This window comes from Lynx canadensis, chromosome B4 (assembly GCF_007474595.2).
Source record: "Lynx canadensis isolate LIC74 chromosome B4, mLynCan4.pri.v2, whole genome shotgun sequence".
NCBI lineage: Eukaryota > Metazoa > Chordata > Mammalia > Carnivora > Felidae > Lynx > Lynx canadensis.
In genome coordinates, this window is record NC_044309.1 from 16,563,374 (window position 1) to 16,580,643 (window position 17,270).

The 17,270-nt window shown below is 42.9% G+C and overlaps 1 protein-coding gene across 1 annotated transcript in view; it reads left to right on the forward strand.

Moving 5' to 3' along the window:
• The first annotated feature begins 296 nt into the window (after positions 1 to 296).
• Positions 297 to 17,270, forward strand: part of MRC1 (mannose receptor C-type 1) — a 98,384-nt gene continuing 81,410 nt past the window's right edge. The window contains exons 1-2 of the mRNA XM_030322004.1: positions 297 to 480; positions 14,086 to 14,487. Coding sequence (XP_030177864.1) covers positions 420 to 480; positions 14,086 to 14,487 — 463 coding nt within the window. The 5' untranslated portion in view covers positions 297 to 419. The remainder of the gene's footprint in view (positions 481 to 14,085; positions 14,488 to 17,270) is intronic.

Consider the following 17,270-nt stretch of genomic DNA (forward strand, 5'->3'; position numbering starts at 1 on the left):
ATCTGAGCCGGCCCTGAGGCACAGAGCTGTTTCACTTCTCCCCTTCCCAGCTCGCCCAGCCTGGCTCCGCGTTTCTCACCATCACCCTTTCACCGCCCCCCCTTCCTCACCCCTCTCCCCCATGTGTCTCTTTCTTCCCTTCCTCTGTGTCTGCTCTTCTCAGAAGTTAGCTTACAAAGCAAAGTTGTAACTTTGAATTCCTGTTTTTCCAACTACCCTCATGTGACAGGATATCTCCTTATTGGAGGTTTTCCCTAATTTCAGAAGCCCTTTAAAAGTGAGAGCTTCCTCCACACTTCTTTTCAGCAGGGCAGCTCTGAGGACACAGTAGGGGAAGGGGTGACTGGGTGCCTGCGTTGTCTGGCTTCCTGCTTACCCCCTCCTCTCCATCAGTGGAAGGAAAGGATAAACTCTGGGCCATGAGGCTGTCCCTGCTCCTGGTTTTCGTCTGTCTCATTCCGGTGGCTGTGCAGCTGTTGGGTAAGTTGACCGAGGTGACGGCTTTCTGACTTGGGGCCTGAAGGCGCACCTTCCTCTTTGGGTCAAGGTTAGCGGGGTCCTTTCAACGCTTGCGGTGAGGAGGAAAGCAAAAGTCCTCTGCGCCACCAGCTCTGGGGGAACCTGGTCGCCTCCTCCTGGCTGCCGGGCCTGGAAGCTGGGGACCTTGAGCCCAGAGGCTGCTTCTCAGGCCAGATGTGCCACCTGGTCCCGCAGAACCCCTGTCTCCTCCTGACACCCCCCAGTTCCCATTGTTCCTTCCCTGGTCTGTTCTCCGAGGGATTTCCTCTGCGGTTTGTGCATTCTCGCTTTCAGTTCACAGTATTTCTGTCTAACCTGCAAGAAATAATCTTGTGAGTGTTTTGGGCCACAAGGAGGGCGGGTCCTGGTGTCTTTCCTCGTGGTGGGTTTAAGGACAGGATCGTAGATCATCCTCCAAGGAGGGATTCCATGAGATTTTCACCATGCTGCTTTTTGCCTGTGAGCAAACCTTTTAATCGTCCATAGTTTTTATAGCTACAAATTTCACCCTTATCAGTTTTCTAAGTTGTTCAAACTGATTTATACTTGTTTTCTTCCTCTTTTTTTTTTTTTTTTTTTTTCTGGAGACTGGCGATTACTTAGGAGGAACAGATTCACAGCTTTTCAAATCCTCAAAGACATTATCAAGTCTCTCTTTTCTGTCTCTCTAGACTCAACCTGCTTAAACTTCAGAAAGAGGGTGCCAGTTCGAATTTGCATCCTCAGTTCCCTTTGGAAATGAGACCGAAAGGGCTTCACCTTTGAAATTCTGGTTCCTGATCCCCCCCGTTTTCTCCCAAATCAGCACACGCCGTCTGTGCCCCTTCTGTGCCAACGGCACTTTGTGTTTTCCATGTAACTGTGGGGGCACAACTGGGACCACACAGATAACACAGAAACCCCAACCACCAGGAGACTGCCCGGGGAGAGTGCTGACCACAGAAAATGTGAAATCATGACGAGCATTAAGTTGCAGTGATTATAAAAACACAAGCCAAGGCACCCTGCCCCTGCCGGGAAACGACTTAATTACTCTGTGTTTTCATTTCCTTGTTTATAAAATGGGGAGCATGATGTTATTTGGCCCTGTGTTTTGTTTTCTTTTTTAATTCATTCAACATTTTTTTAATATTAATTGATTTTTTACTTTAGAGAGAATGCGTACACAAGTGGGGGAAAGGGGCAAAGGGAGAGGGAGAGACAGAAAGACAGAGGGAGAGAATCTTAAGTGGTCGTCGTGCTCAGCATGGAGCCTGATGTAGGGATCAGTCCCACGACTCTGAGATCATGCCCTGAGCTGAAATCAAGAGTTGGACGCTCGCATGACTGAGCCACCCAAGCGCCTGTTGTTGTTGTTTTTAAATTTATTTATTTGTTTAAGTAATCTGTACACCCAATGTGGGGCTCAAAACCATGACCCCAAGATCAAGAGTCCTATGCTTTGTTGACTGAGCTAGCCGGGAGCCCCTGTATACCCCTTGTTTTTGCAAGGATTCTGTGAGTTGCAAAATGTAATTTGTTTGTTTGTTTATTTATTTATTTATTTATTTTTGAGAGAGAAAGTGGGGGGAAGCAGGAGGAAGAGAGAGAGAGAGAGAGAGAGAGAGAGAGAGAGAGAATCTCAAGCAAGCTCTACGCATGGAGCTGATGCAGGGCTCAGTCCCACAACCCTGGGATCATGACCTGAGCCAAAATCAAAAGTTGGATGCTCAACCAACTGAGCCACCCAGGCACCCCTAAAATGTGTAGAACATAGGATGGCCCATAGGAATTGCTTGGCAAGTGCTAGCTATTAAAAGCAGGGATTTCTGGTTCCCACAGTAATCATTAACTATCCAATAAAAGCAGTATATTAAACATTTAAGCGAGAGATTTCCCAAGAAACCAATGCTGAGAAAGATTCTTGGAGCTTAAGAAGATATTTGGCCTTATTCCTGGCTACAAAGCTTATCTCTCAGTGTGTAAGGGGGGCTGGAGAGGAGATGCTTAACGTAAGCGAAAGAACGCCATGGGGTGGGTTTAGAGGTTTAGACATCATCACAGTATTCGTGTTGCAAATCTGTCTCATGGAAGGGAGTTAATATATTCTTCATGGGCCCCAAAGGTTAAAACTAAAGCCAGTGAAAAGCTTTTAAGAGTTGCCCTGTCTCAAATAGAATAGTCTGCTTAGGAGTAAGTTCCCTGTCTCTGAAGGTCTTCAGTTGGAACCTGAACGAACAATTCTAGGGTTCTGTGTGTGACCTGAATTTCTAACCCAGGGAAGTCCAACAGAAACATCATTGGCCACATTATGGAGCCACACTCAAAAAAAAAAAAAAAAAAAAAAAGTAAAAGAGAAACAGGTGACCTTGATTTTACAAAGATATTTAATTTAACCCAATATATCCAAAATATTGTCAGTGAGCATGAATGACAATAAAACATTGGAATAGTTTCACACTCATTTTTTAAAAGTTACATTTTCAAAACACAGTATTTTATACTTACAGCCATGCATCAGTTCAGACTGGCCTCATTCAACTGTACAATAGACCCTTGGGGCCAAGGGCTACCATATTGGGCAGTCTGGCTACTAATTTTCTTTATACTGACTCTTAGTGCTTTGGGGCAAGAAATGTTTCTCAACTTGCTTAGGAATTTTCCCCTCCTTGAGACAGCAGGATGCCTTACTCTGATGAATGTCTTCCTCTTCAGAGGCACAAATACAGGGGAAGCAGGGAGGTGCTGAGGGTGATTACTCAGAGAATAAAAAGCAAACAAAAACATGGGTAAGGGAGCTCCTTCCCCAATTTGTTTTTTTCAACTTGAGAACCTATAATTCTGATTTTACCTTTTTTTGGCTCAGGCAGCACGTGAACAGAGGTTAGTTGCTGCTGCGTTAGCAATAGACCAAAGGTTGTATCAATTCCCTGCACCCCCTGCAGCCTCTTCCCTGGCTCCCTACCCATTAAGAAAATCCATGGAAAGGTCTCCCTACTGTCTGTGGTGTATTCTTTTTTTCAACCCAGAACCCTTTGTCCCGCCTTCCTGAGAGCATCCCACATCATCAGCACCATGAACATCCACACTATACCTTGAGGGGCCAGGAGACGAAGCTTGAGGGGGGGCAAGTTCTTACCCTTCTTGCCCTGCTACCCATTCAGCAGGAGGAATCGCATTCGGCACCAACGTTTAGATCTCAGTGGGGATGTCGTCACAGTCAGACACAGTGAGAGATGCTCAGACACGATGGTTGGACCTCAGCAGAGAGGCTTAGCTCAAAATGGGATGGTCTGACTCATAAGCAATGGTGTGTTGGTAAACTTAACAATTGGTTCTCAGAAGAAAAGCACTGATGTGGGGCACTTAACTAATTGCCATGGTGGAACATTCCTGCCATGGTTGATTTCAAACTACCGATGTGATGGCCCTGGAGGCCGAGCTGGAAAAGATGCCAATAATAGATCTCACTAGCCAATGAGTGTGAAAAAATACAGTGAATTTGATCTCCGGTGGTCTTGTGCTGCGTCCAACCTCCTTGTTTTATAGGTAAGAAAACTGAAGTCCTGACATGTTAGGTGATCTTTCCAGAGTCTCACAACTAGTTACTGGCACAACCTGTTTAGTGCTTAAGACTCCTGACTCCTAATGGAACATTCTTTCTATTAAACAGAAGCAATTTTTTTTTTTTCCTGAATGAATGATTGGTTTAATACCAATCTAGGATTTCTTCAAGAAACTATTCCCCACTGCTGTTCCCTTGGTCATTTTAATTTTCATAAAATTTTCTTTATAATATTTCTACTTTTCTTGATTTCTAGCCCCGTCGTTTCTTCCTTTACTTGTGACTTCTTTTAGATGCCAGATTTAAGACATACTTTCTAAAGTTACTGGGCAAAACCAAGTCCTTAGCATCTTTCATTTTTCCGTTCTTGTTGTATTTGTCTATTTTTCCTGCTAGTGTTCCAAACTTCCTCTGATTTTTCTGAAATTGAGAGATGGAGACCTGGGTGTGTAAGATATTGCAGATATAGGTAAGATGGCAATTGCCTTGTTACATGACAATTCAGTGCCTGAGGAGGGTGTTGAACCAAATTTCTAGGTAGGAAGAGTCATCATTGGCTAGATGTGAACTTCACAGAGTCAAATGTGCTCAATCTCAGTTAAAGACAAAAGACACCTGTCTTCAGAAAGGAACTACAGGGGCACCTGGGTGGCTCAGTCAGTTGAGCATCTGACTTCGGCTCAGATCATGATCTCGTGGTTCGTGAGTTCAAGCCCCACATCGGGCTCGCTGCTGTCAGCCCGTCAGCTCAGAGCCTGCTTTAGGTCCTCTGTCTGCCTCTCTCTGCCCCTCCACTGCCTGCACTCTCTCAGAAATAAATAAACATTAAAAAAAAAAAAAAAAAGGAACTAGAGATCACAGGCATCCTTTGACACTCACATCTGGTCTCTGAGACTGAATCCCAAGCAGCTAAGGGAGAACTAGGAAGTCACAGAGGCCACAAAAGGAGTTGAACGAAAGGAAAGTAGTTTCTACTTCCTATGTGTCTCTACATAGCAAAGAGGGAGTCAAACTGATGTGGAAATGAGAACAGTTGTGTCCTCTTTCCTCTTGGCCACCGTCAAGCATTGTTGGATGGAAAAGTCGTGTGGTTAGTTTGATCTAGAAGAGTGTAGTGGAAATCAGACCGACCAAAAGCGAGAGTAAAGAAGGTAAGAAAGCAAGTGCCCTTTCAAAAAGAATTGAAACTGACATGGAAAAAATAATGCATTCTAAGACAAATTTGCCCAGTTACAAACCAAGTTAAGGTCATTCAAGCTAAGAGCACTTTCAGATCCTTTATCACATTAATTAATCACTTTCAGGTCTTTAATCAGATCCTTACAACAGCCCGTGCGGTAAGACGGGTAAGGGGTAGTAGCCGGCTTTTACTACAGGAGAAAACGGGCTCAGAAGTCAGCTAGCCAGGAGGGACCAGAGCCGACTCTCTGCCAGTGTCTTCTGACTCTGAGGCTAAGAAGTAGACAGAAGTTACCAGCCAGAGTGTGTTGACCAGGAAAGACGTACATGTGCTCAAAACAACAGTATGTCAAAGAAGGGCTTAGTCCTTCTGTTTGTACCAATTGTTTAGACTTTTCACTTGGGGAGGGGAAGGAGGGCATTAACACTGGAGTGTTTTCTACATGCAAAAGGACAAGCTGGGTGTCTTACCTCAATTATCTCATTTAGAAGTTCATAGCAACTCTCTCAGGGAACATTATTATCCCTATTTTACAGATGAGGAAATCGAGGCTGGAATGATTAATTTAACTGAGGCAACACAACGAGGGAATGGTGGAGCCAGAATTTGATAACAAGTTTACTGACCCCAAAGAATATACCTTTCTTCCCCACATCACGTATCTCTTGAGTTTGGAAACTCTGGAGTCTCCACCATTTCTGTTCTTCTGTCCCTGTCTCTGGGCCGCTGCAACATCTCTATCTGCTCTAGTCGCATCCTGTTCTGAACCACTTCATGCTGTCTTCAAGACTGATTTCCCCCAAGTCAATGAGAACAGTTGCCACGTTTCTAGCAATTTCTGTGTCAGGAACTGTTTTCGGTGCTTCATTTAGATGATCTCACTGAATTCTTGCAACAACCAGCAGATCTTGTTATTCTCCCCTCATTTTTCAGATGGGGAAAAGGAAGCACAGCTTAGGAACTTGACCAAAGTCACATACAGCCAGTGAGCATCAGAGCTCTGATCGTGTCATGATCAGAGCGCCGAGATACCTAAGGATTAATTAGCACGGCTGCGAGGGGAAGAAGATAGAGTGGCATAGTGTCAACACCTTACCTACAGATTTTGCTTGTCTGTCTGAGAATTGGGGGAGAGGCTGGCATCCTGGGGTTGAAGATCCAGGAGAGAAAGGAAAGGAGAACGTGTGGAGAGACAGAAGGGGATAGAATCCAGGATACGGGTAGAGAGATCAGCAGACCGAGGGAGACCTGCTGAGACAAGAATGAACTAGCCCAGGAAGGGTAGAGATATTCATATCTTTAGGAAAGGAGACAGGAAGTTGGAGGAATGTCTAGCTCCTGACCTCTCCTTTCTCCTCGAGGTCATAACCCATATTGGATTCATAGCTGTACCTCCCCAAATAGCCGAACGCAGTGACTTAAATTATTGGGTTCTCTGAATATTCGGTGAATAAATGAAGGAGGAAAATGAAAAATAAAATAATTCTCAATTTTTCCTCTATCTTTTTTTATTTATTATTTATTTATTTAAAACAAATTTGGGGGGCGCCTGGGTGGCTCAGTCGGTTGAGCGTCTGACTTTGGCTCAGGTCATGATCTCGGGGTTCCTGAGTTCGAGCCCCGCGTCGGGCTCTGTGCTGACAGCTCGGAGCCTGGAGCCTGCTTCAGATTCTGTGTTCCCTCTCTCTCTGCCTCTCCCTGACTTGTGCTCTGTCTCTGTCTCTGTCTCCCTCTCAAAAATAAACATTAAAAAAAGTTAAACAAATTTTTAATGTTTATTCATTTATTTAGCAAGACAGAGTGCACACATGCATGCATATGAGAGGGGGAGGGGCAGAGAGAAAGGGAGAGAGAAAATCCCAAGTAGGCTCTGTGCTGTCAGCACAGAGCCCAACACGGGGGTACCATGACCTGAGCCGAGATCAGGAGTCAGACTTCTGACTGACAGAGCCACCCAGGCATCCCTCCTTTATTCTTTTGTTCAATATTCCTAAACCTAACACTTTAATCCTTAGTCTTCTCCCTGCCCCCAGCACTTGGCATAGAGTTTTTTTGCATATACTACGTGCATGATAAGTATTTGCTTTTCGCCTAACTTCAGTTCTGGGAGGACGCATATGTAGGTTTTACGTTCATTTACTGAGGCTTATGAACAGATTTCTTTGGGTTGCTCAAGACGCTGTCTCTGATGGTGATTTGAGTGAACTAGTTTACTTGGGAGACAGTCCCAGGAAACACCAGCAGAGGAGTGGGGAGCTGAGACCAGAAGGGAAGGCGCCAGTGACCACTGTGGACAACTGGGGTTCAGCCCTGCTGGGGCGCTCTGGGGGACAGTGTAGAGTATGTGCCTTAGCATCATCCCTCCCACCATGCCAGGGATTTGGGGCGTTTATTCATCGATTGCTATCAGTCACTGATGAAGGGGTCCTCCTGGGGGGCCTTAGTTCTCTGACCTTTGTCTTTGCAGTGTGTAGGCACAGTGGGGCAGGGAGCTCTGATGACCAGAAAACGTCCCCCAGGCTCACAGATGTTGTGCTGGCGTTGGGGAGTGGGGCTGCCATGCACCGAAATGGCAAAAGGCAAAAAGAAATAAGTGGATTCCACTTATTTTCTTCTTTGCCAGCTTCTCTATCTTGCAAAAGATTGCTTTTCGTGTTTGCATGTCAGCGTCTTATTTCTTGATACTGGGGAAAGTCTGCAAATGTCTAAGGAAACATAGCATATAATAGTCATATCTCTAGATAGTCCCATTTAATAACCTAACTTTCTTTGCTTGTAAATTCAGAAATCTAATTTATTTGCTCAATGTTATGGAAAATTTTAAAACTGTTAAAACATGCTTGAAAGAATACTCACACTCATGTTACTGGATATCTCCTCTTCGGTTATGTTGACTTGAGATATTGAATTGAAACTTACCGCTTCTTTCCTAAGTGTATTTTGACCTTTGAGGTTTCTGCCTTTGAATTAACATCAGGCAGTGTGAGCTTAGTGGCAGGGAACTTGTCTCTGGTTTGTCCTTTACAATGTCACCAGCACAGTGCCTGGCACATATGTGTTGAAGAATTAATATGAGATTAGGCAGATCGAGTTAAGATGGAAGGAGGGTCTCTTCAATTCTGCAAAGAAATTTCTGATGTGTAAGTATTTGAAAAGCAAAAAGAGGGGCGTCTGGGTGGCTCAGTCGGTTGAGCATCCAACTTCAGCTCAGGTCATCATCTTGCAGTCCGTGGATTTGAGCCCTGCGTCAGGCTCTGGGCTGACAGCTCAGAGCCTGGAGCCTGCCTCGGATTCCGTGTCTCTCTGTCTGCCCCTTCCCGGCTCGTTTCTCTCTCTCTCTCTCTCTCTCTCTCTCGCTCTCAAAAATGAATCAACATTAAAAAAAATAAAAAGCAAAAAGAAAGAAAAATACTCATTCGATCCCATAATTGAGATGGCAAAGAAATGAATCCATTGATTCAGCTGTCTTCATGTGTTAGCTTTGCAGTGCTTACGATATCAGGATTACTCTAGACAAAAAAAAAAAAAAATAGAATGTTTGTACATATAAAACATTGGTGGGGTTGATAGTGGCAAGAATGGCACAAAATGCCTTTTGGTCAAGGCCTTGAATCACTTTCAGCAGAAGAAATGTGACCTTTTAAATCAGAGACATTGCGCATAGAACCATGATAAAAGCAGAACTCCATGTTGATAGCTGGGGAGAGGAATAATGTATGACTGTGAAATCATAAAGTGATAATTTTACATTTCCTTATATTGTTTAACAATGACAATATCAAACTTACACTGCTCCTTACTGTCAAAGATAAATAAAGGAAATCAGAGTAGATACGTTTGAATCGAAATAGCAGCTTTTCATTTGCAAGTACTCCTTAAAAATATTTTTTTAATGCTTATTTATTTTTGAGAGAGAGAGAGAGAGAGAGAGCAGGGGAGGGGCAGCCAGAGAGGGAGACACAGAATCCGAAGCAGGCTCCAGGCTCTGAGCTGTCAGCACAGAGCCTGACGCGGGGCTCAAACCCATGAACTGTGAAATCATGACCTGAGCCAAAGTCAGACACTTAACCAACTGAGCTACCCAGACACCCCTCCAAATACACCTTTTATAAAAGTTTATAAATTGCTCCTCAGTAAAAATAAATGTTCAGGGGGAAAAGTAACATTAAATATATTCATCACCCTCAGTCAATTACTAAATAAAATAATGTATCTGGGTTACTAGTCAAAATGCTTCAGACTTAATTAATATTCTTTCATGCATTCAACTAATATTTGTTGAGAGGCTAGTATGCTCCAAAAAGAGAGGAGAGAGTACTGAGCCAGAAAGGCTAGCTCTTTCTACTTGTAGAATTTGCATTTCAGTAGAAGGACACAGACAAAATATAATTAAATGGATTTTTTAAAGTTTATTTATTTATTTTGAGAAAGAGAGCATGTGTGGGCAGGGCAGAGAGAGGGGGGGAGAGAGAGAAGCCCAAGCAGGCTTCAGCACAGAGCCTGCTGATGTGGGGCTTGAACTCGTCAACTGTGAGATCATGACTTGAGCCCAAAACAAGAGCTAGACGCTTAACCGACTGAGCCACCGAGGCACCCTGATAACTGAAGGGATTTTTAAAAAAGAACATATTTTAAGATGGTTATGAATATTATATAGAAAATAAAAGAGCACAATTAGGATAGTCTACTCACTAAGGAGTTGACACTTGACCTGGGACCTTCACGAGCATCCCAAGAATAGGGAACTCAAAATACGAAGTTTCCAAAGTAGAAGCGAAGCGTTTGAGGAACAGAAAGGCCTGTGGCTGGAAGGTGGTGGGTGACAGCAGGGACGGCCGGCTGGATCATGCCTCTCCTAGTGAGCTACGATGTGGAAGCTGGATATTTTTCTCCTTTGTGCAGCCGTGCACTCTCGAAGGGTTGACACTGTTGGGAAAATACCGTTAAAAACAAAATCTCCTCTCACAAAGGTAGAAGAAAAAGAAAACAATCTGATTATTGAATGAGCATTCAACCGGAATGCAATGCACAGCACGGGCAATCTGCTAGAGAGACTGCAAAGACAGACAGAAATCTGACTGTATTATACCGTTAAGTGGGAACAACCCATTACATTAGGTAGGATTTGAAATTCGGAGTCAGGTGGCAAATTAGGCCCATCTCACCCAGGAAACTCCTTATATTGCTAGGCAATATAAGGAAACTTAAAATTATCACTTCATGATTTCACAGTCATATGTGATTCTTCTCACCAACTGGTCAACACGGAGTTCTGCTTTTATTATGGTTCTGGGTGCAGGTGTTATCTTCTTTGATAATTGCATTTCAAAGAGAAGACGACCAGAGTTAAGACTATGGTGGCATGGTCTAGGGCAGTGGCCATGGAGACAGACAGAAAAGAATGGATTAGAGTGTATGTATTAGTCAGGGTTCTCTGGAGAAACAGAACCAATAGGATGTGTGTGTATCTCCTCTCTCTCTTTCTCTCTCTCTCTCTCTATCTGTCTATGTATCTATCTATCTATCTATCTACCTATCATATATCTATCTACCTACCCACCTATCATCTACTATCTGTCTGTCTATCTATCTATCATCTATCTATCTATCATCATCATCTTCTACCTATCTTTTGAGAAATATTTAAGGAATTAGCTCATGCAGTTGTGAAGGCTGACAAGTCCAAAATCTACACGGGTAGCCTGGCAGACGGGAAACTCAACAAAGAGTTGACATTGCAGGTCAAGTCCAAAGGCAGTCTGGAGAATTTTTTCTTTTTCGGGGACCTCAGTCTGTTATCTCTAAAGCTTTTCAGCTGACTGGATGAGGCCCACCCACAGTCTGGAGGGTAATCTGCTTTACCCAAAGTCTACCGATTCAAATGTTAATCTTATCAATCAAACAAACAAACCTTCCAGCAACATCCAGACTGGGGTTTGACCAAATTTCTAGGTACTGTGACCTAGCCAAGCTGATACATAAAATTACCTATCACGGTGTATTTTTGGGTAGAGCCAATAGATTCTGCTTTTGTTCTAGAAAGTGAAGGAAAGCTGAGAATCCATGATGAGTCCTAGGTTTTTGGCTTATGGATATGAATGGATGATGGTGCCATTAATGAAAAACAGAAGATTGGATATTTGGTCATTAAGTGCCATCATATGCGGAGAAAAATTAAGATGGAGCCACAGATGAAAATTAGTTACATAAATTACAAGTCAAATAAGTATAAAAACCTCTGAAGGAAGAACACTAACTGTTCCCAAAGACATTCAAGCACCTTACCTTAAACAGCTGGCTATGAGCTGGTTGCGTGACTGAATCTGAGTGGTTTATAAATGCTGGCCTTGCAGTGATGCCAAAGTATGAGATGGAAGATATTATTGTTGATGAGATAGATGTTACTCAGCAAAACTATCTGAAAAGTGGAAGGTATGTGAAGATAGAAAAACAACAGTTGGGATAGAAAACACAAACTAAAGGTAAAGGGCTTAGAGATGAATTCAAAGATCTATATGACAAAATTTCTAGACTTCATTACCATTTAATTTTTTTATTGAAAAATTGTTAATGTTTATTTATTTTTGAGAGAAAGAGAGAGAGAGAGAGAGAGAGAGAGAGAGAGACAGAGTGCAAGCAGGGGAGGGGCAGAGAGACAGGGAGACACAGAATCTGAGACAGGCTCCAGGCTGTGAGCCATCAGCACAGAGCCCGATGCGGGGCTCGAACTCATCAACCGCGAGATCATGACCTGAGCCAAAGTTGGACGCTCAACTGACTGGGCCACCCGGGCGCCCCCAGACTTCATTATCATATTCTATTAGAGGAGCCTAGATTTACATTTGTGTGTGGCAAATTATCATAGTAATTGACTTCTAAACTTTTTGTTTTCCTATCTCCTGTGTTTTATCATGAACAAAACACCATATCATGAGTATTTTCATTTTATTGCCAACGCAGAAAATTCCTCATCTTGTCACATGAGGACATAGGCAGTAATAAGATGAGATCAAGTCTGGGAAGGAGTTCAGCTACTTGGGAGGAGCTGCGGCTTGGGCATCGCATGTTCCGTTGACAGATGTCAACTCCGGAGAAGCCAAAAGGAGCAGGTGTTCTGAATTGAGACTCTATTGAGTCCCAATTCCAAGAAATCAAACCAGCAGAAACGAGAAACCCAGCCGAGGAACCCGGCTAAGGTTCAAAGTGGCACCAAATTAGGAGCCCAGACGGATTAGAGGCAGGAGGTCTCTCGCAAGTGTGGGATGAGAACGGAGATGGGAGCGAGGCAGGGGAAAATAATCTTTCAAGGCAAACGTCCATTGTAAGCCCTAAATTGATGGTCCAAGAACTGACCTCAGAATGTAAGTGGTGCTAACCCCACAGGGGTGTTGAGGACAGTAAACAGAATATGGCTTGTGAAAATGTTTTGTAAACTGTGAAAGGACTCTGCTAGTGGCACTTTTATTCCTTTGCTGTATTTCACTGATGGTTTGATTAAAAATAATGAGCTAATTTAGTCAGACCCTCAAACATCTGCAATACTACTGGCTCATTTCGAAAGACCACTTAAGTAGGAGGAATTTAGTAACACTCCAGAAGTAGTGTTTGATATTTAGGTCATAAAATGAAAAGTCAGTTCTTTTCATTAGTCTATTCTTAAAAAGAGAAACAAAAAAGAAAACCCTTTACATGAATTCAGTTTTGATGTAAGGGGAAAAAATATGCTTACCAGATCCTTTTTTTCTCCTCCTCCTTCTTTTTCTCCTTCTTCTTCTTCTTCTTCTTCTTCTTCTTCTTCTTCTTCTTCTTCTTCTTCTTCTTCTTTTCCTCCTCCTCCTCCTCCTCCTCCTTCTCCTCCTCCTTCTCCTCCTTCTTCTTCTTTTTGGCAAGAGGAAGTTCACTTTTGCCAGCTAGCAGCTCTGTACTATAAGTATAAGCCATCTCCACATACTAATTTAAATCATCAGCCTCAAATTACGAGAATAAAACAACACCGTTTATGTATTCTCATAAATATCCCCTCAAATGGTATAAGAACTTGCATTTATTTAACCTTTACTGCAAACTTGACACATTGTTACACTTACAGGTACATTTTTGCATCTTTTTGTTATGCAAAGGCTATCTTGAGTATGCCAATAAAATGAAAGTTAAACTATATAATAGATACTAACTTACCTCTAGATGGTAGATCTCTAAGTTACCTATTGTTGTAAGGGAAAACAAAACAAAACAAAACAAAAGTCTTCTCTAGTAGGGCTATCCAGAAAGCACTTTGTTCAAAAATGTGCTGGATATAAAGGCAAACACTTCCTAAAATAAAATCAGTTATTTTCAAAAACCTCCCTAATGTTAGAATTCGAATAGAGTTTCCTCTATCTCAAAGAGAGTAGAGGTGAATCAGTCTTCAAAATTCTATTCCGGGGAACACATGCACCTAATTTTATAGCTTATTATATTCATATCTAACTTTTCTTTTCTCAGATGGATATGATTTCTTTCTCGGTTATTTAATTTTTATGTTTACTCCACTACCCTTTGTGTGCATTTAAGGCAGGCCTTTTCCTAACGCTATAGGAGTGAACTCGCAGGTCTTGAGGATTTCCAGCTGATTGCTGGGGGCCATGCGACTGGCCCTTCCCCCCTGTCTCTCTCTCTCTTTAGCTTCATGGACCCCCTACCCCCTTCAAGGGAAATGAGCTGTCTCAGGCAGAATTCATATCACCCCTTCTCCCAGATCAGTTTTACGGAGGAGATATTAGGAATTTTGACCTAAACTATTCTTTGTCACATGTATCCCCTTTAACATCTTTTCTTTCTTTCTTTCTTTTTTTTTAAACAGACACGAGGCAATTTTTAATATATAATGAAGATCACAAGCGCTGCGTGGAAGCATTAAGTCCCAGCGCGGTCCAAACAGCCGTTTGTAATCAAGACAACGAAGCACAGAAGTTCCGATGGGTGTCTGACTCGCGGATTATGAGTGTGGCGTTTAAATTATGTCTGGGGGTACCATCAAAGACGGATTGGGTCGCTGTCACTCTGTATGCCTGTGATCCGAAGAGCGAATTTCAGAAATGGGAGTGCAAAAATGACACGCTTTTGGGGATCAAGGGAGAAGATTTATTTTTTAACTATGGCAATAAACAAGAAAAGAATGTTATGCTTTACAAGGGCTCCGGCTTATGGAGCAGGTGGAAAATCTATGGAACCACAGATGACTTATGCGCCAGGGGTTATGAAGGTAGGAAGCATGGACCGTCTTGCCTTCCTTCTGTCACATTTTTCTCATCTTCTTAGTTGGAACCTAATTGGAGAAAATAGGCATATTCTTATTTAATCTGTGGTAGAATTAGTAACTGATGATGTTTGCATTTTGAACTATCTTCTATGAAAACCTGACAGTGAATACATGGTAAAAAGTCCTGAATGATGCGTTAGCAATTTATAATTAATGGAAAGACTGGTTTTTTTTAAGAAAAGGCTTTTATGTGAGGTTGGTTCCCTAAGCTCTTGAAGGTTAAATAAAATCAGAGTATTTCGTTTTCTCTGATCTTGGCCAAATTTCATTCCTCTGGTGGCTGTGCACAGAAACAAAAAAACAAAGATAAAGCAGAACTTGAAGCCTTTTACAAAGCTTTCTTGAGTCAGATGATGTTATCACCACATTCCACGTTTGGACACTTGATTATTTGGGAGTGTTATCTACAACACCCTCAAGGTCAGAGGAAGAGCCTGCCTTTTGGGATAAGAGATTACCTGTTTCCAAAATTACTATGTTACTGGGGCTGCAAAGATTGCTTGAACCTGGTTATCATAGCTAATCAGAGCACCAGAGTTCAGTCTTTGTGAGGCCGTAACATGTCAACTTTCCATTTTCCTTCTTCTTTTTTGAAATTTTAAAGTGTTTATTTATTTTTAAGAGAGAGAGGTGGGGGGCGAGGGAAAGAGGGACAGGGAGACATGGAATCTGAAACAGGCTCCAGGCTCTGAGCTGTCAACACAGAGCTCGATGTGGGGCTCAAACTCAGGAACTGTGAGATCATGACCTGAGCTGAAGTCAGACGCTTAACTGAACCACCCCGGTGCCCCATCCATTTTCCTTCTTTATAAAGAATAGGGAGAGCAGAAAGAGAAAGAGAGAGAAAGTGTTCAGAAAGAGACTATTCGGGAGCATTTATTGAACATAATGAAGGTTTAGAAGTTATAGGAGAGATAACATTTCAAGAGAAACTTGGTTGAAAACTATAGCCGGGCAAGAGTGAACCAAAGTTGAATGAGTTAAATTCCACAGATCGTAAAATAGTCCCGAGGGATTCAAAACACGAAGATTGGTGCTAAGACATGGGGCTTCTTATTTCATTTAAAAATACATCACTGGAGGGGTGCCTGGGTGGCTTAGTTGGTTGGACACCGGACTTTGGCTCGGGTCATGATCTCATGGTTCCTGGGCTCGAGCTCCGCATCAGGCTCTGTGCTGATAGCTCAGAGCCTGGAGCCTGCTTTGGATTCTTTGAGACAAGTATGCAGAGGGTTTAGCATAGTGGTTCTCAAACTTTAAATATGCTTAAGAATCACCAGGAAAGCTTGTTACAAGTGAAGATACCAAGGTTCCCCTCCTACCCGGACTCTAAATCAGCACATGAGGGGAAAGTCCAAGAATCTATTGAATTATTTTTATGAACACCTGGGTGCTTGGATGAAGATGGTCCATTGACCACACTTGCTGCTCTCCAAGTCTTTCTCAGTACTTAAGATATTCCTGCTGGAAGATCTAGGCTTTCAGAGTGATCTTGGTATCTGCTCACTGTAGAGTACACATTTATCTGAAGACAATACAGAGAGGGTATATGTAGAGCCTGTCTCTCTAAAGAAAACCTGGGGGAGACAACTGGCCGAGGTCAGGGACTATTTTAGAATAACAGAATCAGAATTACAGACTTAGAAGAATCTAAGTGTTGTCTGGGAGTTTGGACCACAGTGGAAGAGAAACTGACTGCGATTGCATGGCTTGCCAGTGAAAGTGGCTGGACTAGAATGTCGTTCTTGTGGCTTCGTCAGCGTTGTTAAATACATCACGTAGGGGCGCCTGGGTGGCGCAGTCGGTTAAGCGGCCGACTTCGGCTCCGGTCACGATCTCGCAGTTTGTGAGTTCGAGCCCCGCGTCGGGCTCTGGGCTGACGGCTCAGAGCCTGGAGCCTACCTCGGATTCTATGTCTCCCCCTCTCTCTACCCCTCCCCTGCTCACCCTCTGTGCCTCTCTCTCAATAATAAATAAACGTTAAAAAAAATAAAAAAAAAAAAAACCATCAGGTTAGTCCTGAAAAGCCCATTTCTGATTGGTATCTATAAATCCAGTGTCGACAATTTCTTGGCTAATTTAATGAACAGTACAACTAGCCCTGAAGTGGTCTTAACAGATTTTCCTCATACGAAGGAACAGGAACCCCAGCGGTTACGAGTGGCATAATCATATCTAAATCTAGCCTGTCCCCTATCTGAGATATGATTTGGAAAACTAGTCCTGTAACTTAGTGGCACAGAAGCCAGAATTGCGTTTTGAAGTGACTAACTACTAGCTAATTGGCAAAAAAGTAATTTTGAGGTAAATGAAAATAAGGCTGGCTTTGTCAGGAGGACGGGATAAGTGCATTAAGGGGGAAGGAAGGAGGGTAAGGAGCTTAACATGCGTTTTGATTTTAAGATATGTTGGGTATTGTGCTACATGTTTTACAAGATTTATATTGTCTAAATGAATTTTGAGATGTCTTTTTTTAAAGTTTATTTATTGAGAGAGAGAGAGAGAGAGAGAGAGAGAGAGAGAGAACAAGCAGGGGAGGGGCAGACAGAGAGGGAGAGAGAGAGAATCCCAAGCAGGTTCCGTGCCGTCAGTGTGGAGACTGAAGTTGGGCTTGAACCCACAAACTGTGAGATCATGACCTGATCAAGAGTCAGATGCTTAACCGACTGAGCCACCCAGGTGCCCTGAGATATCTTTTAAGAACTGTTTAAAGGCATAGGATCTGC